The sequence below is a fragment of the Oncorhynchus gorbuscha genome, unplaced genomic scaffold, assembly GCF_021184085.1.
Source record: "Oncorhynchus gorbuscha isolate QuinsamMale2020 ecotype Even-year unplaced genomic scaffold, OgorEven_v1.0 Un_scaffold_2968, whole genome shotgun sequence".
NCBI lineage: Eukaryota > Metazoa > Chordata > Actinopteri > Salmoniformes > Salmonidae > Oncorhynchus > Oncorhynchus gorbuscha.
The window spans coordinates 20,001-45,000 of record NW_025747341.1 but is presented as its reverse complement, the minus strand read 5'-3'; the positions used below and the strand labels follow the sequence as shown (position 1 = coordinate 45,000).

The window sequence follows — 25,000 nt, the reverse complement described above, 5'->3', positions numbered from 1 at the left end:
GAGGTCTCCTCCTCTCACTGCCCTGTTCCTCTGTGTTAGAGGTCTCCTCCTCTCACTGCCCTGGTCCTCTGTGTTAGAGAGGTCTCCTCCTCTCACTGCCCTGGTCCTCTGTGTTAGAGGTCTCCTCCTCTCACTGCCCTGTTCCTCTGTGTTAGAGGTCTCCTCCTCTCACTGCCCTGGTCCTCTGTGTTAGAGGTCTCCTCCTCTCACTGCCCTGGTCCTCTGTGTTAGAGGTCTCCTCCTCTCACTGCCCTGGTCCTCTGTGTTAGAGGTCTCCTCCTCTCACTGCCCTGGTCCTCTGTGTTAGAGGTCTCCTCCTCTCACTGCCCTGGTCCTCTGTGTTAGAGGTCTCCTCCTCTCACTGCCCTGGTCCTCTGTGTTAGAGGTCTCCTCCTCTCACTGCCCTGTTCCTCTGTGTTAGAGGTCTCCTCCTCTCACTGCCCTGTTCCTCTCTGTTAGAGGTCTCCTCCTCTCACTGCCCTGGTCCTCTGTGTTAGAGGTCTCCTCCTCTCACTACCCTGTTCCTCTGTGTTAGAGGTCTCCTCCTCTCACTACCCTGTTCCTCTGTGTTAGAGGTCTCCTCCTCTCACTACCCTGTTCCTCTGTGTTAGAGGTCTCCTCCTCTCACTGCCCCGACAGGCAGGAACAATGGCGACAACCACAAATGGCAAGACTTCACAGCCCAGAGTTTGATGACTGTACACTACTGACCAACTACTGAGTGACTGACTGTACACTACTGACCAACTACTGAGTGACTGACTGTACACTACTGACCAACTACTGAGTGACTGACTGTACACCACTGACCAACTACTGCGTGACTGACTGTACACTACTGACCAACTACGGAGTGACTGACTGTATACTACTGACCAAGTACCTTGTGACTGACTGTACACTACTGACCAACTACGGAGTGACTGACTGTACACTACTGACCAACTACGGAGTGACTGACTGTACACTACTGACCAACTACGGAGTGACTGACTAACACAAGTTGATACTCATACTGTGAATGAACTGGTGTCACGGAGATTTAAAGTCACTCAAAAGCCTACAGTCATAAACCCATCAATCAAAAGACTGTAAATCTAACAGGAACAACTCAAACATAATCACTAGAAACAGCACTTACTCCAGTAAATAGATTGGTACATAGTATCCCCACTCCATGATGCAGCATTGATGTAGGACAGACAAACTACAGCCATCCAGACAGGACAGGGTTAAGTTTCACACTCCTCCCTCCCCCTCTCTATCCCCTCCCTCTCCTCTCACCTCCTTCTCTCTCCCCTCCTCCTCTCACCTCATTCTCTCTCCCCTCCTCTCTATCCCCTTTCTCTCCTCTCCCCTCCCCTTCTCCTCTCCTCTTACCTCCTTCTCTCTCCCCTCCTCCCCTCCTCTCTCCCTCCTCCCCTCCCCCTCCCTCCCCCCTCCTTCTCTCTCCCCTCCTCCCCTCCTCTATATCCACCCCTCCTCTCCCTCCTCCTCCTCCTCTCTCCCTCTCCCCTCTCCTCCAGACTGCACCAGCCAAACTAAGCCCTGTGAGGGCCAGTGAGTACCAGCTAACGATATACAAAGGATCTATTCAGCCCAGCCTGACGAAAGGGGAACGTTTCAAAGGTGACAAGCATATTTACTCTTTCTCTGTGTTCAGAAGAGAGTGTGTGTGTGTGTGTGTGTGTGTGTGTGTGTGTGTGTGTGTGTGTGTGTGTGTGTGTGTGTGTGTGTGTGTGTGTGTGTGTGTGTGTGTGTGTGTGTGTGTGTGTGTGTGTGTGTGTGTGTCTGCATGTGGGCTAGATGCTAAGCATGCTGGGAGCTCTTTGAGGGTGCTCAGGGCTTTTCCCATTGGCCCTCCTCTCATTCACCAACAGGATATGTTCTCAAACAGGAAATGAAAATGAGTGTCCTTACATAGAAGTACAGGTAGAGGTTAAAGTGTTGCTACAGCTGCTTCTCTCACCCTGCACTGTTTATGACAACACTACAAGGCTATTTGTCTTCTATATAACTGACCCTTGTTTATGACAACACTACAAGGCTATTTGTCTTCTATATAACTGACCCTGCACTGTTTATGACAACACTACAAGGCTATTTGTCTTCTATATAACTGACCCTGCACTGTTTATGACAACACTACAAGGCTATTTGTCTTCTATATAACTGACCCTGCACTGTTTATGACAACACTACAAGGCTATTTGTCTTCTATATAACTGACCCTGCACTGTTTATGACAACACTACAAGGCTATTTGTCTTCTATATAACTGACCCTGCACTGTTTATGACAACACTACAAGGCTATTTGTCTTCTATATAACTGACCCTGCACTGTTTATGACAACACTACAAAGCTATTTGTCTTCTATATAACTGACCCTGCACTGTTTATGACAACACTACAAGGCTATTTGTCTTCTATATAACTGACCCTGCACTGTTTATGACAACACTACAAGGCTATTTGTCTTCTATATAACTGACCCTGCACTGTTTATGACAACACTACAAGGCTATTTGTCTTCTATATAACTGACCCTGCACTGTTTATGACAACACTACAAGGCTATTTGTCTTCTATATAACTGACCCTGCACTGTTTATGACAACACTACAAGGCTATTTGTCTTCTATATAACTGTGAAACCTGTAGCATGTGGATACATTATTAACAAAACGTCAGGTAGCCTGCTACCTCCTGTCAAAAAAAAAGTCAAAATATTATCTCCTGTTTTGTATACGAGAGACGCAACCCATCTGGGCCGGTGTCGCCAGGGCTCAGTTCTCCTCGGACTAGAACAGTCTAGAGTTTCAGACGGTCCAACATTCCTGAGTTTCCCACCGTCTGTATGTCTGCTCTGAGGAGATCATTAATAACCTCTTGAAGCTAGGAGGCACTATTTTTATGTGCCGTAACGTTCCCAAAGTAAACGGCCTATTTCTCAGGACCAGATGCTAGAATATGCCTATAATTGACAGATTAGGATAGAAAACACTCTAAAGTTTCCAAAACTGTCAAAATATTGTCTGTGAGTATAACAGAACTGATATTGCAGGCGAAACCCTGAGATAAATCAAACCAGGAAGTGGCTTCTATTTTGAAAACTCCATGTTCCATAGCCCCCCATTGCTCCATTTAAAGGGATATCAACCAGATTCATTTTCCTATAGCTACCTCAAGGTGTCAACAGTCTTCAGACATAGTTTCAGGCTTTTATTTTGAAAAATGAGCCAGAACAATAACATCGCGTCAATTGGTCACATGAGTTTCGCTCGCGCAACAGAGTTTGGATAGGCATTGCTTTTCCCTCTCCTACTGTGAAATACATTTGCGGTTGATATTTTATCAATTATATGTTTTTTTTTTAAACCTGAGGATTGATTATAAAAAACGGTTGACATGTTTCTGTGGACATTATTGATATTATTTGGAATTTGTCTGTGTTGTCGTGAGCGCTCTATCCTGTGGATTTCTGAACATAATGCGCCAAACAAACGGAGGTATTTTGGATATAAAAATAATCTTTATGGAACAAAAGGAACATTTGTTGTGTAACTGGGAATCTCGTGAGTAAAAACATCTGAAGATCATCAAAGGTAAACGATTAATTTGATTGCTTTTCTGATTTTCGTGACCAAGCTACCTGATGCTAAGTGTACTTAATGTTTTGTCATGCGATCGATAAACTTATACAAACGCTTGGATTGCTTTCGCTGTAAAGCATCATTTCAACATCTGAGATGACAGGTGGATTAACAAAACGCTAAGCTGTGTTTTGCAATATTGCACTTATGATTTCATGAATATGAATATCTTTAGTAATATTATTTGACTGAGGTGCTATGCTATTCAGCGATTGCTGATGATAATTATCCCGCTTAAGGGATGGGTAGCGTCAATAATTAACATCACCAACCTCAGCCTCCAAGACACACACACACACACACACCATGACGCTTCCGTCCCTCCCACTGTCCTGGACGAGCCCCTGGAATGTGGTCTCATTTGAAATGTAATCAGGGAGACTTGTGTTTCTGTCTTGGACTCTGACGGCGATTACAGATCATTTATCTTACTAATCGATGTATTTGTGTTGAATACGAGGCCTGTCCTGGACGAGCCCCTGGCTGTAGACCAACATCACCCATTAACCTGGTTAAGAATGTCTGTTTCTCTATGATGTCACTACTCCTTCAAGTCTTTGAACCACACACACACACACACACACACACACACACACACACACACACACACACACACACACACACACACACACACACACACACACACACACACACACACACACACACACACACACACACACACACACACACACACACACACACACACACACCTCAGTTGTTATGCTTAATATAAAGGCAGTTGAGAAGCTAACGAAGTATCCCTGACTCCACACATTCTCTGTAATGTGATTTAGTGGTGCTGGGTAAAAACTCACTGCTGTCTACACACCAGCTATACAGGGACACACCTGACATAGTTACAGGCCCTTCAGCCTTCAAACATTACCATCTGACATTTATGAAGTTCTTATTTGTCCCGGAAACTTCCCCCAGAGAGAGGGAGGGAGAACGAGAGGGCGAGAGTAGACAGGAAGATATAGGGAGCGAGAGAGAGACAGAGAGATGGTCAAGACAGAGAAAGAGAGAGACACAGAGAGAAGGTGGAGAAAGAGAGAGACACAGAGAGAAGGTGGAGAAAGAGAGAGACACAGAGAGAGAGAGTCGAGACGGAGAAAGAGAGAGACACAGAGAGAAGGTGGAGAAAGAGAGAGACACAGAGAGAGAGTCAAGACGGAGAAAGAGAGAGACACAGAGAGAGAGAGTCAAGACGGAGAAAGAGAGAGACAGAGAGAAGGTGGAGAAAGAGAGAGACACAGAGAGAAGGTGGAGAAAGAGAGAGACACAGAGAGAAGGTGGAGAAAGAGAGAGACACAGAGAGAGAGTCAAGACGGAGAAAGAGAGAGACACAGAGAGAAGGTGGAGAAAGAGAGAGACACAGAGAGAAGGTGGAGAAAGAGAGAGACACAGAGAGAAGGTGGAGAAAGAGAGAGACACAGAGAGAAGGTGGAGAAAGAGAGAGACACAGAGAGAGAGTCAAGACGGAGAAAGAGAGAGACACAGAGAGAAGATGGAGAAAGAGAGAGACACAGAGAGAAGGTGGAGAAAGAGAGAGACACAGAGAGAAGGTGGAGAAAGAGAGAGACACAGAGAGAAGGTGGAGAAAGAGAGAGACACAGAGAGAAGGTGGAGAAAGAGAGAGACACAGAGAGAGAGTCAAGACGGAGAAAGAGAGAGACACAGAGAGAAGGTGGAGAAAGAGAGAGACACAGAGAGAAGGTGGAGAAAGAGAGAGACACAGAGAGAAGGTGGAGAAAGAGAGAGACACAGAGAGAAGGTGGAGAAAGAGAGAGACACAGAGAGAGAGAGTCGAGACGGAGAAAGAGAGAGACACAGAGAGAAGGTGGAGAAAGAGAGAGACACAGAGAGAGAGTCAAGACGGAGAAAGAGAGAGACACAGAGAGAGAGAGTCAAGACGGAGAAAGAGAGAGACAGAGAGAAGGTGGAGAAAGAGAGAGACACAGAGAGAAGGTGGAGAAAGAGAGAGACACAGAGAGAAGGTGGAGAAAGAGAGAGACACAGAGAGAGAGTCAAGACGGAGAAAGAGAGAGACACAGAGAGAAGGTGGAGAAAGAGAGAGACACAGAGAGAAGGTGGAGAAAGAGAGAGACACAGAGAGAAGGTGGAGAAAGAGAGAGACACAGAGAGAGAGTCAAGACGGAGAAAGAGAGAGACACAGAGAGAAGATGGAGAAAGAGAGAGACACAGAGAGAAGGTGGAGAAAGAGAGAGACACAACACAGAGAGAGAGTCAAGACGGAGAAAGAGAGAGACACAGAGAGAAGGTGGAGAAAGAGAGAGACACAGAGAGAAGGTGGAGAAAGAGAGAGACACAGAGAGAAGGTGGAGAAAGAGAGAGACACAGAGAGAAGGTGGAGAAAGAGAGAGACACAGAGAGAGAGTCAAGACGGAGAAAGAGAGAGACACAGAGAGAAGACGGAGAAAGAGAGAGACACAGAGAGAAGGTGGAGAAAGAGAGAGACACAGAGAGAAGGTGGAGAAAGAGAGAGACACAGAGAGAAGGTGGAGAAAGAGAGAGACACAGAGAGAAGGTGGAGAAAGAGAGAGACACAGAGAGAAGGTGGAGAAAGAGAGAGACACAGATAGAGAGTCAAGACAGAGAAAGAGAGAGACACAGAGAGAGAGTCAAGACGGAGAAAGAGAGAGACAGAGAGAAGGTGGAAAAAGAGAGAGACACAGAGAGATGGTCAAGACAGAGAAAGAGAGACACAGGGAGACAGAAAGAGAGAGAGACAGAAGACCCAACTAAATCCTGAGAAAACAAAAATATAATTACTTGACACATTGGAATGAATTTACCAAAAAACCAGAGCAAGCTGGAATGCTACTTGGTAGAATACCTGACCACTGGGACTGACCCAAAATTAAGGAAAGCTTTGACTATGTACAGACTCAGTGAGCAAAGCCTTGCTATTGAGAAAGGCCGCCGTAGGCAGACATGGCTCTCAAGAGGAGACAGGCTATGTGCTCACTGCCCACAAAATGAGGTGGAAACTGAGCTGCACTTCCTAACCTCCTGCCCAATGTATGACCATATTAGAGAGACATATTTCCCTCAGATTACACAGATCCACAAAGAATTACAAAACAAATACAATTTTGATAAACTCCCATATCTACTGGGTGAAATACCACAGTGTGACATCACAGCAGCAAGATTAGTGACCTGTTGCCACAAGAAAAGGTCAACCAGTGAAGAACAAACACCATTGTAAATACAACCCATATTTATGTGTATTTATTTTCCCTTTTGCACATTGAAATGTGTTTATTACTTTGAAACTTGTGAGTGTAATGTTTACTGTTCATTTTTTGTTCATTTCACTTTTGTTTATCCATTTCACTTCCTTTGGCAATGTAAACATGTTTCCCATGTCAACAAAGGCTCTTGAATTGACTTGAGAAACACAGAGACAGAGAAACAGAGAGAGGGAGAGAGAGAGGGAGAGAGAGAGAGAGGGAGAGAGGGAGAGAGAGAGAGAGGGAGAGGGAGAGAAACAGAGAGATGGAGGGAGAGGGAGAGAAACAGAGAGAGAGGGAGAGGGAGAGAAACAGAGAGAGAGGGAGAGGGAGAGGGAGAGAAACAGAGAGAGAGGGAGAGGGAGAGGGAGAGAAACAGAGAGATGGAGAGGGAGAGAAACAGAGAGAGGGGGAGAGGGAGAGGGAGAGAAATAGAGAGAGAGGGAGATGGAGAGGGAGAGAAACAGAGAGAGAGGGAGAGGGAGAGGGAGAGAAACAGAGAGATGGAGAGAGAGGGAGAGGGAGAGAAACAGAGAGATGGAGCGAGGGAGAGGGAGAGAGAGGGAGAGAGAGAGAAACAGAGAGAGAGAGAGAGAGATGGAGAGAGAGAGAGAGAGAGAGAGAGAGAGAGAGAGAGAGAGAGAGAGAGAGAGAGAGAGAGGGAGAGGGAGAGAAACAGAGAGAGGGAGAGAGAGAGAGAGAGAGAAAAACAGAGAAACAGGAAGAGTCAGAGAGAGACAGAGAGAGACAGAGAGAGAAAGATGCGGGATAACAGAGAGTTTTGAGGTAGTGTAGAGAATAGATCAGTACCTGGGCCAGGATAGAATATAGGTAGGTCGGAGAAGGTTTGTATGGGAGATCGGTAGGAGAAGGTTTGTATGGAGATCGGTAGGAGCAGGTTTTCGTATGGGAGATCGGTAGGAGAAGGTTTTTGTATGGAGATCGGTAGGAGCAGGTTTTTGTATGGAGATCGGTAGGAGAAGGTTTTTGTATGGAGATCGGTAGGAGAAGGTTTTTGTATGGAGAACGGTAGAAGGTTTTTGTATGGAGAACGGTAGAAGGTTTTTGTATGGAGATCGGTAGGAGAAGGTTTGTATGGAGATCGGTAGGAGAAGGTTTGTATGGAGATCGGTAGGAGATGGTTTGTATGGAGATCGGTAGGAGAAGGTTTGTGTGGAGATCGGTAGGAGAAGGTTTGTATGGAGATCGGTAGGAGCAGGTTTTCGTATGGGAGATCGGTAGGAGAAGGTTTTTGTATGGAGATCGGTAGGAGAAGGTTTTTGTATGGAGATCGGTAGTAGAAGGTTTTTGTATGGAGAACGGTAGAAGGTTTTTGTATGGAGAACGGTAGAAGGTTTTTGTATGGAGATCGGTAGGAGAAGGTTTGTATGGAGATCGGTAGGAGAAGGTTTGTATGGGAGATCGGTAGGAGAAGGTTTGTTTGGAGATCGGTAGGAGAAGGTTTGTATGGAGATCGGTAGGAGAAGGTTTGTATGGAGATCGGTAGGAGAAGGTTTGTATGGAGATCGGTAGGAGAAGGTTTGTATGGAGATCGGTAGGAGAAGGTTTGTATGGAGATCGGTAGGAGAAGGTTTGTATGGAGATCGGTAGGAGAAGGTTTGTATGGAGATCGGTAGGAGAAGGTTTGTATGGAGATCGGTAGGAGAAGGTTTGTATGGAGATCGGTAGGAGAAGGTTTGTATGGAGATCGGTAGGAGAAGGTTTGGAGATATTTGTATGGAGATCGGTAGGAGAAGGTTTGTATGGAGATCGGTAGGAGAAGGTTTGTATGGAGATCGGTAGGAGAAGGTTTGTATGGAGATCGGTAGGAGAAGGTTTGTATGGAGATCGGTAGGAGAAGGTTTGTATGGAGATCGGGAGAAGGTTTGTATGGAGATCGGTAGGAGAAGGTTTGTATGGAGATCGGTAGGAGAAGGTTTGTATGGAGATCGGTAGGAGAAGGTTTGTATGGAGATCGGTAGGAGAAGGTTTGTATGGAGATCGGTAGGAGAAGGTTTGTATGGAGATCGGTAGGAGAAGGTTTGTATGGGAGATCGGTAGGAGAAGGTTTGTATGGGAGATCGGTAGGAGAAGGTTTGTATGGAGATCGGTAGGAGAAGGTTTGTATGGAGATCGGTAGGAGAAGGTTTGTATGGAGATCGGTAGGAGAAGGTTTGTATGGGAGATCGGTAGGAGAAGGTTTGTATGGAGATCGGTAGGAGAAGGTTTGTATGGGAGATCGGTAGGAGAAGGTTTGTATGGAGATCGGTAGGAGAAGGTTTGTATGGGAGATCGGTAGGAGAAGGTTTGTATGGAGATCGGTAGGAGAAGGTTTGTATGGGAGATCGGTAGGAGAAGGTTTGTATGGGAGATCGGTAGGAGAAGGTTTGTATGGAGATCGGTAGGAGAAGGTTTGTATGGAGATCGGTAGGAGAAGGTTTGTATGGAGATCGGTAGGAGAAGGTCTGTATGGAGATCGGTAGGAGAAGGTTTGTATGGAGATCGGTAGGAGAAGGTTTGTATGGAGATCGGTAGGAGAAGGTCTCTGAATTAGAGAGGTGCGGTGGGCTTTACAGTTGTGATACACCCCTGAATGGAGGGAAATACTGACACGCAACATCAGAGACGAAATTAAACTTAGGACATTTACCTGTACTGTTTGCATGGTGATATCATTGTAATGTAGGTCTTATTGGGGAGATAGGCCATGTTGATATCATGGGATTGTAGGTCTTATTGGGGAGATAGGCCATGTTGATATCATTTTAATGTAGGCCTTATTGGGGAGATAGGCCATGTTGAGATGTAGTTCCTAACTTGTTTGACAAAATTCGTACAGATTTTCTGAGGGGACCCTACATGGGGCCCTGACCCCAAGTTTGGTAACCACTGTACTAACCCCTCTTTCTGTGTCCACTTCCTCCTGCATGCATTGCAGCCTCACCACTGAGCACCACATCACTATCTGTCTCAGTAGCCTACCCTCTGTAAAGAAAGTATTTTTCTGCTCCGTTTAACGTTAGCTTCTCACTTCATCCTTCTGGTTCAGTAATACCAGCCAGACGTTGGCTTCTCACTTCATCCTTCTGGTTCAGTAATACCAGCCAGACGTTGGCTTCTCACTTCATCCTTCTGGTTCAGTAATACCAGCCAGACGTTGGCTTCTCACTTCATCCTTCTGGTTCAGTAATACCAGCCAGACGTTGGCTTCTCACTTCATCCTTCTGGTTCAGTAATACCAGCCAGACGTTGGCTTCTCACTTCATCCTTCTGGTTCAGTAATACCAGCCAGACGTTGGCTTCTCACTTCATCCTTCTGGTTCAGTAATACCAGCCAGACGTTAGCTTCTCACTTCATCCTTCTGGTTCAGTAATACCAGCCAGACGTTGGCTTCTCACTTCATCCTTCTGGTTCAGTAATACCAGCCAGACGTTGGCTTCTCACTTCATCCTTCTGGTTCAGTAATACCAGCCAGACGTTGGCTTCTCACTTCATCCTTCTGGTTCAGTAATACCAGCCAGACGTTAGCTTCTCACTTCATCCTTCTGGTTCAGTAATACCAGCCAGACGTTAGCTTCTCACTTCATCCTTCTGGTTCAGTAATACCAGCCAGACATTGGCTTCTCACTTCATCCTTCTGGTTCAGTAATACCAGCCAGACGTTAGCTTCTCACTTCATCCTTCTGGTTCAGTAATACCAGCCAGACGTTGGCTTCGCACTTCATCCTTCTGGTTCAGTAATACCAGCCAGACGTTAGCTTCTCACTTCATCCTTCTGGTTCAGTAATACCAGCCAGACGTTGGCTTCTCACTTCATCCTTCTGGTTCAGTAATACCAGCCAGACGTTGGCTTCTCACTTCATCCTTCTGGTTCAGTAATACCAGCCATACGTTAGCTTCTCACTTCATCCTTCTGGTTCAGTAATACCAGCCAGACGTTGGCTTCTCACTTCATCCTTCTGGTTCAGTAATACCAGCCAGACGTTGGCTTCTCACTTCATCCTTCTGGTTCAGTAATACCAGCCAGAGCACTTCAACACTTCAACACTAGAAGTCTCTGCAGGCAGCTAGACACCTGACTGACATGTCTATTTGCGACTATGTACCAATTGTGCACTCGTGAGTCAGTGTTTGTTTGTTTGGGTGGGTAGGTGGGTGGGTGGGTGGGTGTTTGTTTGTTTGGGTGGGTGGGTGTCTGTCTGTCTGTTTGGGTGGGTGGGTGGCTGTCTGTCTGTTTGGGTGGGTGGGTGGGTGTCTGTTTGTGTGGGTGGGTGGGTGTCTGTTTGGGTGGGTGGGTGTCTGTTTGGGTGGGTGGGTGTCTGTAGACACGGAAGGAGTCACTGGACAGTTTTAAAATTGCCGCAAACACACTGTCAGCAGCCTCTAGTTGCCTCGTTGAGCCGACTGGACGCTTCGGTAGTTCAGTTCACGTCTCAGTCCTGTGGAGGGCGGAGTTAGCCATTTGACTCTGGGGAACCAATCAGGAGGAGGCAGGAGAACGTAACGAACAAAGCAGTGTTTATGATTCCTCTCGTTCTCAATGAGGCCGGCGCGATGACAACTCAGTTGAAGCGCTGGGAGCAATATTTACATGTTGACCTGTAATGGATTTTTTCTTTATTATGAACAAAATATATAGTTTCTCAATAAAAAAATCTCATTAGGAGAAATTCCAGAGATCCAGACCTCAGTGTCCACATATGTAGTTACGACACTGACCCCACCCTCCCTACTGGAACACTGGTGAATCTAAATGGTCTGTGTCTGTCTGTGTGTCTGTCTGTGTGTCTGTCTGTGTGTCTGTGTGTGTGTGTCTGTCTGTGTGTCTGTCTGTGTGTCTGTCTGTGTGTCTGTGTCTCTGTCTGTCTGTGTGTGTCTGTGTCTGTGTCTGTGTGTGTGTCTCTGTCTGTCTGTGTGTGTGTGTGTGTGTCTGTGTGTCTGTGTGTGTGTCTGTCTGTGTCTGTGTCTGTGTGTGTGTCTGTCTGTCTGTCTGTCTGTCTGTCTGTCTGTCTGTCTGTCTGTCTGTCTGTCTGTCTGTCTGTCTGTCTGTCTGTCTGTCTGTCTGTCTGTCTGTCTGTCTGTCTGTCTGTCTGTCTGTCTGTCTGTCTGTCTGTCTGTCTGTCTGTCTGTCTGTCTGTCTGTCTGTCTGTCTGTCTGTCTGTCTGTCTGTCTGTCTGTCTGTCTGTCTGTCTGTCTGTCTGTCTGTCTGTCTGTCTGTCTGTCTGTCTGTCTGTCTGTCTGTCTGTGTGTGTGTGTGTGTGTGTGTGTGTGTGTGTGTGTGTGTGTACGGAGAGAGGGGCAGTGACTTGTGGTCTCTCACCTCCTAAAGGAATGGGTGCGTTCTTCCATCCGAGGTGAGGGGTCAAAGGTGAGGGGTGGGGGTCAGAGACTGAACTTGACCTAGGGACCGGTGTCCAGCCAGCATCTTTCACAAACAACAAGAAAGCACACCAGTCACAGTTCAGAACATGCTCTATCCATAGAGTTGGTTAGAGGACTCAAAGTGGATATAACCTGTTTTAACACGGACAGTTCAGAACATGCTCTATCCATAGAGTTGGTTAGAGGACTCAAAGTGGATATAACCTGTTTTAACACGGACAGTTCAGAACATGCTCTATCCATAGAGATGGTTAGAGGACTCAACGTGGATATAACCTGTTTTAACATGGACAGTTCAGAACATGCTCTATCCATAGAGATGGTTAGAGGACTCAACGTGGATATAACCTGTTTTAACACGGACAGTTCAGAACATGCTCTATCCATAGAGATGGTTAGAGGACTCAACGTGGATATAACCTGTTTTAACATGGACAGTTCAGAACATGCTCTATCCATAGAGATGGTTAGAGGACTCAACTAGAATATAACCTGTTTTAACACGGACAGTTCAGAACATGCTCTATCCATAGAGATGGTTAGAGGACTCAACTAAAACTGAATATAACCTGTTTTAACACGGACAGTTCAGAACATGCTCTATCCATAGAGTTGGTTAGAGGACTCAACGTGGATATAACCTGTTTTAACACGGACAGTTCAGAACATGCTCTATCCATAGAGATGGTTAGAGGACTCAACGTGGATATAACCTGTTTTAACATGGACAGTTCAGAACATGCTCTATCCATAGAGATGGTTAGAGGACTCAACGTGGATATAACCTGTTTTAACACGGACAGTTCAGAACATGCTCTATCCATAGAGATGGTTAGAGGACTCAACGTGGATATAACCTGTTTTAACATGGACAGTTCAGAACATGCTCTATCCATATGGTTAGAGATGGTTAGAGGACAGTCAAACATGCTCTATCCATAGAGATATAACCTGTTTTTTTAACATGGACAGTTCAGAACATGCTCTATCCATAGAGATGGTTAGAGGACTCAACTAGAATATAACCTGTTTTAACATGGACAGTTCAGAACATGCTCTATCCATAGAGATGGTTAGAGGTTAGTTTTAACACGGACAGGAACATGCTCTATCCATAGAGTTGGTTAGAGGACTCAACTAGGATATAACCTGTTTTAACATGGACAGTTCAGAACATGCTCTATCCATAGAGTTGGTTAGAGGACTCAACGTGGATATAACCTGTTTTAACATGGACAGTTCAGAACATGCTCTATCCATAGAGATGGTTAGAGGACTCAACGTGGATATAACCTGTTTTAACATGGACAGTTCAGAACATGCTCTATCCATAGAGATGGTTAGAGGACTCAACGTGGATATAACCTGTTTTAACATGGACAGTTCAGAACATGCTCTATCCATAGAGATGGTTAGAGGACTCAACGTGGATATAACCTGTTTTAACATGGACAGTTCAGAACATGCTCTATCCATAGAGATGGTTAGAGGACTCAACTAGGATATAACCTGTTTTAACACGGACAGTTCAGAACATGCTCTATCCATAGAGATGGTTAGAGGACTCAACTAGGATATAACCTGTTTTAACACAGACATTGCCACTGAGGGCTTACACCATTGTAAAGTAGTCAACTGGGTGGGGATTCCTATGGGTTGGGAGCGATCAGCCACTTATCAGAGCATTCAAATTGGGTGTTATGGTTTATAAATGGCTTTAAGCTATATCACCGCCATCTAGTGGCCAAAATAAATGAATGACACCCAGGATTTGGTTCAGGACTCCAGTACTGTAGGTGGCAGTAAATAAACAATATTAGCTTTTCACTTTTTTCAAACACAAAATAAGAAGAAAATGTACAACTTTAAAATGGAGATGGCCCATGCTGTCAGATGCCATAAGGGCACAGACACAAAGTTGAGATGTCTTTCCATCTCTATGGTTCTCAGTCTCCAATGCATTTCTTTACATCAACTCTTCAATCCAAAGTTATTCTGTTATTTCACGCATTGTATTAAACTTTTCCTATTAATGTCTTCCCATAGTCGCCTCATCTCAACTCTGATTTATATACTGCACACTTCTATGTACATATGACTTCATTCAACAATAACCCACAGAGGGCAAACATGTACCAAGGCCTCTTCCCCTGTTGCACTACCATTCACCCAGCACTGCAAGAGGAAAACAAATGACCACGTCACAGTAGGGAACTGACAGTTGGTTAGCGTGCGACGCTCTCAGAGATCCAACAGTTGGTTAGCGTGCGACGCTCTCAGAGATCCAACAGTTGGTTAGCGTGGTTAGAGATCCAACAGTTGGTTAGCGTGCGACGCTCTCAGAGAGCCAACAGTTGGTTAGCGTGCGACGCTCTCAGAGATCCAACAGTTGGTTAGCATGCGTTGGTTACGCTCTCAGAGATCCAACAGTTGGTTAGCGTGCAACGCTCTCAGAGATCCAACAGTTGGTTAGCGTGCAACGCTCTCAGAGATCCAACAGTTGGTTAGCGTGCTCTCAGAGATCCAACAGTTGGTTAGCGTGCGACGCTCTCAGAGATCCAACAGTTGGTTAGCGTGCGAGAGAGATCCAACAGTTGGTTAGCGTGCAACGCTCTCAGAGATCCAACAGTTGGTTAGCGTGCGCTCGAGACTTGGTTAGCGTCAGAGCTCTCAGAGATCCAACAGTTGGTTAGCGTGCGACGCTCTCAGAGATCCAACAGTTGGTTAGCGTGCAACGCTCTCAGAGACCCAACAGTTGGTTAGCGTGCAACGCTCAGAGATCCAACAGTTGGTTAGCGTGCGACGCTCTCAGAGATCCAACAGTTGGTTAGCGTGCAACGCTCTCAGAGATCCAACAGTTGGTTAGCGTGCGACGCTCTCAGAGATCCAACAGTTGGTTAGCGTGCGACGCTCTCAGAGAGCCAACAGTTGGTTAGCGTGCAACGCTCTCAGAAATCCAACAGTTGGTTAGCGTGCAACGCTCTCAGAGATCCAACAGTTGGTTAGCGTGCAACGCTCTCAGAGATCCAACAGTTGGTTAGCGTGCGACGCTCTCAGAGATCCAACAGTTGGTTAGCGTGCAACGCTCTCAGAGATCCAACAGTTGGTTAGCGTGCGACGCTCTCAGAGATCCAACAGTTGGTTAGCGTGCGACGCTCTCAGAGATCCAACAGTTGGTTAGCGTGCAACGCTCTCAGAGACCCAACAGTTGGTTAGCGTGCGACGCTCTCAGAGATCCAACAGTTGGTTAGCGTGCAACGCTCTCAGAGATCCAACAGTTGGTTAGCGTGCGACGCTCTCAGAGATCCAACAGTTGGTTAGCGTGCAACGCTCTCAGAGATCCAACAGTTGGTTAGCGTGCGACGCTCTCAGAGATCCAACAGTTGCTTAGCAGACCCAGAGACCCAACAGTTGGTTAGCGTGCGACGCTCTCAGAGACCCAACAGTCCTCTCCTCCTCTCCTTTTGTTTCTCCTCAGTTGTAATCTGTGTTCCGTGACTGTGTGTGTTTTGGGTTGTTGTGCCCAGTCCCCCAACTCAGCCCCCCACACAGACTGAACTGGGTTGAAAAGGCTATGATGCAGAATGATTGATACCCCACTGAGAGACAGGAGTAGCGTGTGTCTCGGTCGACTAGATCAAAGAACTGAGGTCAACAAGTTCATTGGAATAAAGGGGCCATTCTACTTTGGCAGATGGTACATGGAAACATGTTTAAGTAGTGGTTTACTCAGAGATTTGGACTTTACATTCTCAGAGACTCAAAGCTTGTGTCTGACACTACAACATTAGCTACACTACTTCATCTTCCTTTCAGAGCCATCAGGCGTTTTACATAATAGACTTAAATCCAGTCTTCTAGTTGACCGTCCGTCTGTTTCTCATCACAGTGGAGGTCATAGAGAGCCTGGAATGCAGGGCTAACCAAATGTTTGGAGATCAAACCAGAGACATCAATATATTCCAAGGCAGACAGAGAGAGGGAGGGGGACAGGGTGCATCCTAGGTACCTTCTGACGGATGCCAGAGAGGTGGCAGCTCAGCTCTCCTACCCAATAAAATATTATAATTAAATGAATATGGGTGTAGTCACCACACACACACACACACTGTAGTGAGACACTTGATTCTCTTCCATCAAACTCCCTAAAGAGGTGCTGAGATCCTCCGCATAAAACAGACGCCGGGTCCTCATGAACGAGTGTAGCCGAGGTAGCCGAGGAGGTGCCCGACTCAAACCTCAAAACAACACACGTGCTTGATGTTTCTATATTCTCAACCCTTCATATTTCAGACAGTAATCATACCCAATGAACTGAACCATCAGAACAAGTCAGAGAATGTTTCAACTGAATCTAAAACAGCAGATGGTATCTCTACTGTAACTATAGGGAGGTGGTTAACTACATATGCTGCTCATTTGTTCACATGTAGATCTTAATTAAATATGACTGCATTTTGCCCAAGTCACTAGAACGACTCTGCTGTGACTCAACTCTGCTCCAGGAAGTGTTCTGATGTTCCTGGCCTCTCTCTCCTGTCACCTGTCTGGCTACTGGCTACAGCCCCTGTTCCACCTGCCACTCTGGGCCAATGGCCAGTCAGAAGTCAGACTTGGCCGCGGTCCCAGGCTCTAGTCCTGGACACCACATCACACAGTCACAGCTGACAGAACAGCCGAAAGGCACACAGCAGCTTTACAGCCAATCCCCTGCTTAACGTCTGCTGCTCTAGTCTGCGATTCCACAGGTTTCCATCCAACCTCTCTGGTGCCAGGTACAAACCCTGGTATGGAGATGTCATCTGGGCTGCGGCTGCTCCCTCTCATCTCTGGCTCTGCTCTAGGATTCTCTGCCTCTTGACTTCCTTTCTCTATTGTTCTCTCTCTCACTCTAGTCTTCCCCCTCTCTCGTCTCGCTCTCTACCTCCCCCTTCTCTCCATCTGGTCTCTCGTAGTAACATGAGTGGGCTCCCTGCCATCACCACTGTGTAAACAGATAGCAGGAAGTTCCCCAAGTGAAAACTAACCCTGATCCAAGATAATGCAGGAGGACACCCAACACTAACTCACTCATCCCAGTCACACTGACTGGCACCAGGGCAACACTCAGTCCTGAACATTACTACCCACAGCACCCAACATAATAACAATAATGAGCGAGTGTTAGTGCTGTATACTTGTCCTGGTAATTTCAGGCAGAAGAGACCAGTTGAAAAGGAGTGTGCAGTGTTTCTAAATATTGAGCTGTGTTATTTCCAACAGAACATGCAGCCTGCAGGTAAAACAGTTTGAAAAAGTAGGAAAAAAAAGTGACAATTCTAATTCCATCAGAGTTCCTCCACCTGCTGGTTACAGTGTGCCACTGCAGGGGTGGACAGGTAATGCATAAATCAACATAATTCAGATCAAGAGGAAGGATGCTAACTTCTATGAACCTATCGAACTCACATTAAAGAGGACAACCATGTCCCAATAAGCGAAAGGCCATTGAAAATACATATTTCACAACTAACTATGTTTCAGACATTGACATCAGGTACATTTTAGGTGATGAAAATATGGATCATCCGGACATTGAAAATAACCCATTTTCTGGACGTTGAAATCAGGTGCATTTGAAAATACTTATTTTTCGATCATTGATTCCATGGCCAAATTTCAACTGATATACATTCTCAAGTATAATAAGTAAGCATTATATTACAGTTATCACAAGACTTGTCTGAAGGTCCCGTGGTACCAGTTGAAAAAATGAACGGAGGTATGGAGACTGTTTAGTGACAAAAATAAGAATAAAATCCTGGTCTTTCATATATCACTCAGACACTTCAGAACAAACTTCCTTTTGATCTGTTGTTCTATGTAGTGAATCTGTTATTCGAGGCATTTGAATATGCTAATAGCAGTAAGGTACCCACCAAAATTCATCCAATCATGTTTTTCTTCTGTTTTTTTTTTTTGTTCTTCAAGGGGTCTTAAAATTCAAAAATCAAACAGCTAAACGATCCTTAGTAGAACCCCCACCCTCTGGCTTAGACAGGTTTTAATAGGAAAGAGGAACCAATTGTAGATTGCAACAAAATATGTATCTATCACATGCAGTAAGTTCCTCTGGTTAAGAGCGTCTGCTGAATGACCAAAATGTAAATGTAAAAAAAACACAAACACTTGCAAAGCATGCTGGATATTATTCTAATAAGCTCCGCCCCCATCCTTGTACCGTTACCTTACCAAACCTGACCTTCACCATACATGCAGAAGAGGGATAGGAGAGGGTATGAAGCCCTGAGGTGTCCCTGCCAGTCCCAGAGCTCTCAACTGTCTCCCTACTCCATTAGTCTCTGTCTGAGGTGTCCCTGCCAGTCCCAGAGCTCTCAACTGTCTCCCTACTCCATTAGTCTCTGTCTGAGGTGTCCCTGCCAGTCCCAGAGCTCTCAACTGTCTCCCTACTCCATTAGTCTCTGTCTGAGGTGTCCCTGCCAGTCCCAGAGCTCTCAACTGTCTCCCTACTCCATTAGTCTCTGTCTGAGGTGTCCCTGCCAGTCCCAGAGCTCTCAACTGTCTCCCTACTCCATTAGTCTCTGTCTGAGGTGTCCCTGCCAGTCCCAGAGCTCTCAACTGTCTCCCTACTCCATTAGTCTCTGTCTGAGGTGTCCCTGCCAGTCCCAGAGCTCTCAACTGTCTCCCTACTCCATTAGTCTCTGTCTGAGGTGTCCCTGCCAGTCCCAGAGCTCTCAACTGTCTCCCTACTCCATTAGTCTCTGTCTGAGGTGTCCCTGCCAGTCCCAGAGCTCTCAACTGTCTCCCTACTCCATTAGTCTCTGTCTGAGGTGTCCCTGCCAGTCCCAGAGCTGTCAACTGTCTCCCTACTCCATTAGTCTCTGTCTGAGGTGTCCCTGCCAGTCCCAGAGCTCTCAACTGTCTCCCTACTCCATTAGTCTCTGTCTGAGGTGTCCCTGCCAGTCCCAGAGCTCTCAACTGTCTCCCTACTCCATTAGTCTCTGTCTGAGGTGTCCCTGCCAGTCACAGAGCTGTCAACTGTCTCCCTACTCCATTAGTCTCTGTCTGAGGTGTCCCTGCCAGTCCCAGAGCTCTCAACTGTCTCCCTACTCCATTAGTCTCTGTCTGAGGTGTCCCTGCCAGTCCCAGAGCTCTCAACTGTCTCCCTACTCCATTAGTCTCTGTCTGAGGTGTCCCTGCCAGTCCCAGAGCTCTCAACTGTCTCCCTACTCCATTAGTCTCTGTCTGAGGTGTCCCTGCCAGTCCCAGAGCTCTCAACTGTCTCCCTACTCCATTAGTCTCTGTCTGAGGTGTCCCTGCCAGTCCCAGAGCTCTCAACTGTCTCCCTACTCCATTAGTCTCTGTCTGAGGTGTCCCTGCCAGTCCCAGAGCTCTCAACTGTCTCCCTACTCCATTAGTCTCTATCTGAGGTGTCCCTGCCAGTCCCAGAGCTCTCAACTGTCTCCCTACTCCATTAGTCTCTGTCTGAGGTGTCCCTGCCAGTCCCAGAGCTCTCAACTGTCTCCCTACTCCATTAGTCTCTGTCTGAGGTGTCCCTGCCAGTCCCAGAGCTGTCAACTGTCTCCCTACTCCATTAGTCTCTGTCTGAGGTGTCCCTGCCAGTCCCAGAGCTCTCAACTGTCTCCCTACTCCATTAGTCTCTGAGGTGTCCCTGCCAGTCCCAGAGCTCTCAACTGTCTCCCTACTCCATTAGTCTCTGTCTGAGGTGTCCCTGCCAGTCACAGAGCTGTCAACTGTCTCCCTACTCCATTAGTCTCTGTCTGAGGTGTCCCTGCCAGTCCCAGAGCTCTCAACTGTCTCCCTACTCCATTAGTCTCTGTCTGAGGTGTCCCTGCCAGTCCCAGAGCTGTCAACTGTCTCCCTACTCCATTAGTCTCTGTCTGAGGTGTCCCTGCCAGTCCCAGAGCTCTCAACTGTCTCCTTACTCCATTAGTCTCTGTCTGAGGTGTCCCTGCCAGTCCCAGAGCTCTCAACTGTCTCCCTACTCCATTAGTCTCTGTCTGAGGTGTCCCTGCCAGTCCCAGAGCTCTCAACTGTCTCCCTACTCCATTAGTCTCTGTCTGAGGTGTCCCTGCCAGTCCCAGAGCTCTCAACTGTCTCCCTACTCCATTAGTCTCTGTCATCCAACACGTTTAGATTATTGTTTTTTTGTTGACATTTTGACAGTATATCAATATGTCCCCTCTAAAAGATACAAAGGACAAGGTCAAAGGACATACGGGGTTGCCCGCGTCTCTGAAACCGCCAACGTCTCACCTCTCTCCGGAACGCTGCAGACGCACACCTAAAACCAATCCCGGAGGCAGTCTGGACAGCCTATGCTACTGCTCTGGTGTTGCGTCGCTATTTCGGTATATATTCTATCTATTTATAACAGGGCACGGTATCATTCGACAACTATATATCATGGCTACAGACGGAGTTGACAACCACTACTAACGTTAGGCAAATCAAGTCAATAAGCTACACAGCAGACGTTTATAAAAGGTACCCACGTGTATGGTCGCTGTCTTCCTCTGGCGGTGCGCTACAACATGCCACAAAGATAATATATAGGCGCTCCAACACGCACTGAAAAATGATATCAAAATCTGTGTTTCAATCCTTCTTGGTTTATAGAAATTTCGCAAAGGTAGACAGTAACACTGAAGCTGTCCCGAAAGAGTCCTTGTCTGTCTGAGTATGCGAGTGGAGTACGGATGTGTAAACGGAGCCGACTCCGAGGATGTCACGGCTCGTGGATGTTTCCTCTTGTTGACTTGAGTTCGCAGCACCAGCTGCTACGGTATCTAGTGGAGTCCGCGTTACACAAGCGTCTGCAAGTGTCTGTGGAATGTGTGTAGACTAGAGTGCGTGTGTTTGTGCGCGCACTGTAGTATTTCCACCGGTCTGTCTGTGCTGAGAGTGCATGGAGAAACTGCTAAACGAGAGACTGTCCCACGCTATGAGTTCTGGAGCTGTGCCAGTGCCAAGATGAGTTAGTAGACAACCGGTTTTAAATCTGCAGTCTGTGGCGCCTCCGAACAACAACGTATAAAGTTGAATTCATTTAAAACCAAAGCATTCAGCCTAATGATCCCCATAAAGCTAGGAAGACAATCTTGTACATTATACTAAGTGCTCATTAAAGAGAAAGCAGTGATTCAGCTGTGCACTCTCTGGACAAAATGCTGGTGATCAGCAAGTTTTCAGATCCACTATCCAATCCCCACCTAATCCAACATCAATGGATTTGTCAAAGAACACCACCGAGGATCTTCACAGAACCTAGATATTTGACACCACCGAGGATCTTCACAGAACCTAGATATTTTACACCAGAGGATCTTCACAGAACCTAGATATTTTACACCAGAGGATCTTCACAGAACCTAGATATTTTACACCACCGAGGATCTTCACAGAACCTAGACATTTGACACCACTGAGGATCTTCACAGAACCTAGATATTTCACACCACCGAGGATCTTCACAGAACCTAGACATTTGACACCACTGAGGATCTTCACAGAACCTAGATATTTGACACCACCGAGGATCTTCACAGAACCTAGATATTTTACACCAGAGGATCTTCACAGAACCTAGATATTTTACATCACCGAGGATCTTCACAGAACCTAGACATTTGACACCACTGAGGATCTTCACAGAACCTAGATATTTGACACCACTAAGGATCTTCACAGAACCTAGATATTTCACACCACTGAGGATCTTCACAGAACCTAGATATTTTACACCAGAGGATCTTCACAGAACCTAGATATTTGACACCACCGAGGATCTTCACAGAACCTAGATATTTTACACCAGAGGATCTTCACAGAACCTAGATATTTGACAGACATTTCAGTCCCACTGTTGCTTGCTGTTTGAGAAGAGTCTGCATGAAGAGTTATTGGAAGATCTCCCCAAAACAAACCTCTTAGAAGAAGAAACCATATCAGAGAATCAACCAACCTTTGATTGTCCATCATCCTTCTGGAAGATATTTGAGGTATTTTGACGATAATGATCAGCAACCTGCTGTTCTGTTTGACTTTTATAGTACCAAGTGTTTTGAGAATGTCACATGGCAAAGTCCAACTCCAAGGTCAGGAATATCTGCCTTTACAATGCTGGGGGCATAAAAGAATAACAGTAAGGTACCTGGGGAACATACAGCATGAGAAAGTTCTCTCTCTCTCTCTCTCTCCCTCTCTGGTTTAATGTGTAGCTTGTTGAGTAGCCAGAGTCATAAATACCTGATGCTGTGGTGAGAGAATGTTTGTTTAGGGTCATGGAACTAACATTAAGGCCCAGAGAATGGCATGTGTCCAAACACATCGTCATTCAACCAATACTAGTATATACAATACCATTCCTTGTAGAAAGGTTGATTCTAAAAGTACACAATTACAATTTTACTGGTTTATATATATATACACAGTATATAGCATTTCATCATTAGGGACAGGAGCTTTTCCTGACTAGAGGTAACCTCCTGGCCTTGTGCATGGAATACCAGCATGCAGTATGTTGGTGGAAGTTAGGAATATTTAACCACACTTTGTCTCTTCATGCCAAGTACTTTATTTTATGTTTGACCCTTATGATCCAGCCAGAGCCGGTTCCAAGAGACAGACATGACCTGACCGAAGTGTGTTGAATTGTTTTCAGAACTCAGTCGGGGTCTCAACTTCCTGTTGACAGTTAGAATAGTAGAATACACAAGGTGCAATTTCTACATGTGGTTGTGCATCAACAGTTTCTCTCTTGTTATGTCAGCCACTGATAGTCACTCAATTATCCATGTTAGTTAACCATTTTTACATTGGTAAATGAGTCTAGCCAGCTATCTAAACTTGTAGTAATAATGGGCGAATACCGACTGGGCACACAGGGCATGTGTCCAGGGGCCCTAACCTCCAGGGGGCCCCCAATTGATTTTGTTAGTCAGTCTCACTCAGATATCATTAACATGATAAAAGTCCTGGCACACTTCCCCCCCCCCGCCTGTCTGGTTGGGATATGTGTGACTGTGCCACATGTCCATTAACCTTGCAGAATCATTAACTGGACTGGCCACTTCAAAGGAACCGTGATCCAGATTATCCGTACACTAAAACTGTCTGCAAATTTCCCTTCAGAAGCCTGTTCCTTTTAAAAGAGGTAAAAATGTGAATGTTAAATCAGGTGGAGTGCCAGGATGTTGTTATGTTTTGGGAGTTGAGACATGATGCTTATGGCACACTACATGACCAAGAGTATGTGGACACATGTTGTCATTCCAAAATCATGGGCATTAATATGGAGTTGGTCCCCCCTGTGCTGCTATAACAGCCTCTACACTTATTGGAAGACCAGTCAAGTTCTTCCACGTGGATCTCGACAAACCATTCCCGTATGGACCTCGCTTTGTGCACAGAGGCATTGTCCTGCTGAAACAGGAAAGATCCTTCCTCAAACTGTTGCCACAATGTTGGAAGCACAAAACTGTCTAGAATGTCATTGTATGCTGAAGCGTTAAGATTTCACTTCACTGGAACTAAGGGGACTAGCCCAATTCCTCCTCCACCAAACTTTACAGTTGGCACTATGCATTCGGGCAGGTAGCATTCTCTTGGCATCTGCCAAATGCAGATTCGTCCATAGGACTACCAGACGGTGAAGCGTGATTCATCTCCAGAGAACGTGTTTCCCCTGCTCCAGAGTCCAATGGCGGCAAGCTTTACACCACTCCAGCCCACGCTTTGAATTGCGCATGGTGATTTGAGGCTTGTGTGTGGCTGCTTAGCCATGGAAACCCATTTCATGAAGCTCGTTTCCACTTCACAATTTCAGCAATTACAGTTGACCGGGGCAGCTCTAGCAGGGCAGAAATTTGACAAACTGACTTTTTGGAAAGGTGGCATCCTATGCCGGTGCCACGTTGAAAGTCACTGAGCTCTTCAGTAAGGCGATTCTACTGCCAATGTTTGTCTATGGAGATTACATGGCTGTGTGCTGGATTTTATATACCTGTCAGCAACGGGTGTGGCTGAAATAGCCGAATCCACTAATTTGAAGGGGTGTTTACATACTTTTGTATATATAGTGTATTTCAACATAATGATATGAGACATGAAATTCTTTAACTAATTTGTCACATCTTTGCTCACCATCAGGCAAAGTAGGTTGGTTCAGAATGAAATCCAATTTATTTTAATACTAAAGAGGTTCTTTTGAGAACTTCCAAACTAAATTCTCTCAGATAAAAACGCTTTTCAACTGAATGAAACCATAGTTGGTACTTTATCTGGAACAGCTAGGAGTTTATGTTTGCATAGTATAAATTAAGCAACTAGTTAGTATTTGGTATATTCATTTAGGCTTAAAACCCAGAGCTCAGGAGCAGGCTTCTCTGACATGTTACCGTTGCCATGGGAAAGGAGGTGAAGAGTGGTAAATTGATTTACAGCATTCTAGAACTAGAAGTTCTAGAAGTTCACCCCCCCCTTAAAAGATTTAGATGCACTATTGTAAAGTGGCTGTTCCACTGGATGTCATAAGGTGAATGCACCAATTTGTAAGTCGCTCTGGATAAGAGCGTCTGCTAAATGACTTAAATGTAAATGTAAGTTGAATGTGTGTGTGTTTGTGTTCGCATGTATGTGTTTTCTTACCCAACAGTATGGTACCAGGGGAGGGTTTACGTGTG

The 25,000-nt window shown here is 45.9% G+C and overlaps 1 protein-coding gene across 1 annotated transcript in view; it reads right to left on the bottom strand.

Moving 5' to 3' along the window:
- The window catches only part of LOC124027183 (proline-rich protein 5-like), a 34,059-nt gene extending 14,323 nt beyond the window's left edge, over positions 1-19,736 (bottom strand). Inside the window, exons 1-2 of the mRNA XM_046339649.1 lie at positions 18,215-19,736; positions 12,235-12,339 (exon numbers count right to left, since the gene is read on the bottom strand). Of these exons, the coding sequence (XP_046195605.1) occupies positions 12,235-12,263 (29 nt within the window). The 5' untranslated portion in view covers positions 12,264-12,339; positions 18,215-19,736. The remainder of the gene's footprint in view (positions 1-12,234; positions 12,340-18,214) is intronic.
- Positions 19,737-25,000: the final 5,264 nt, after the last annotated feature.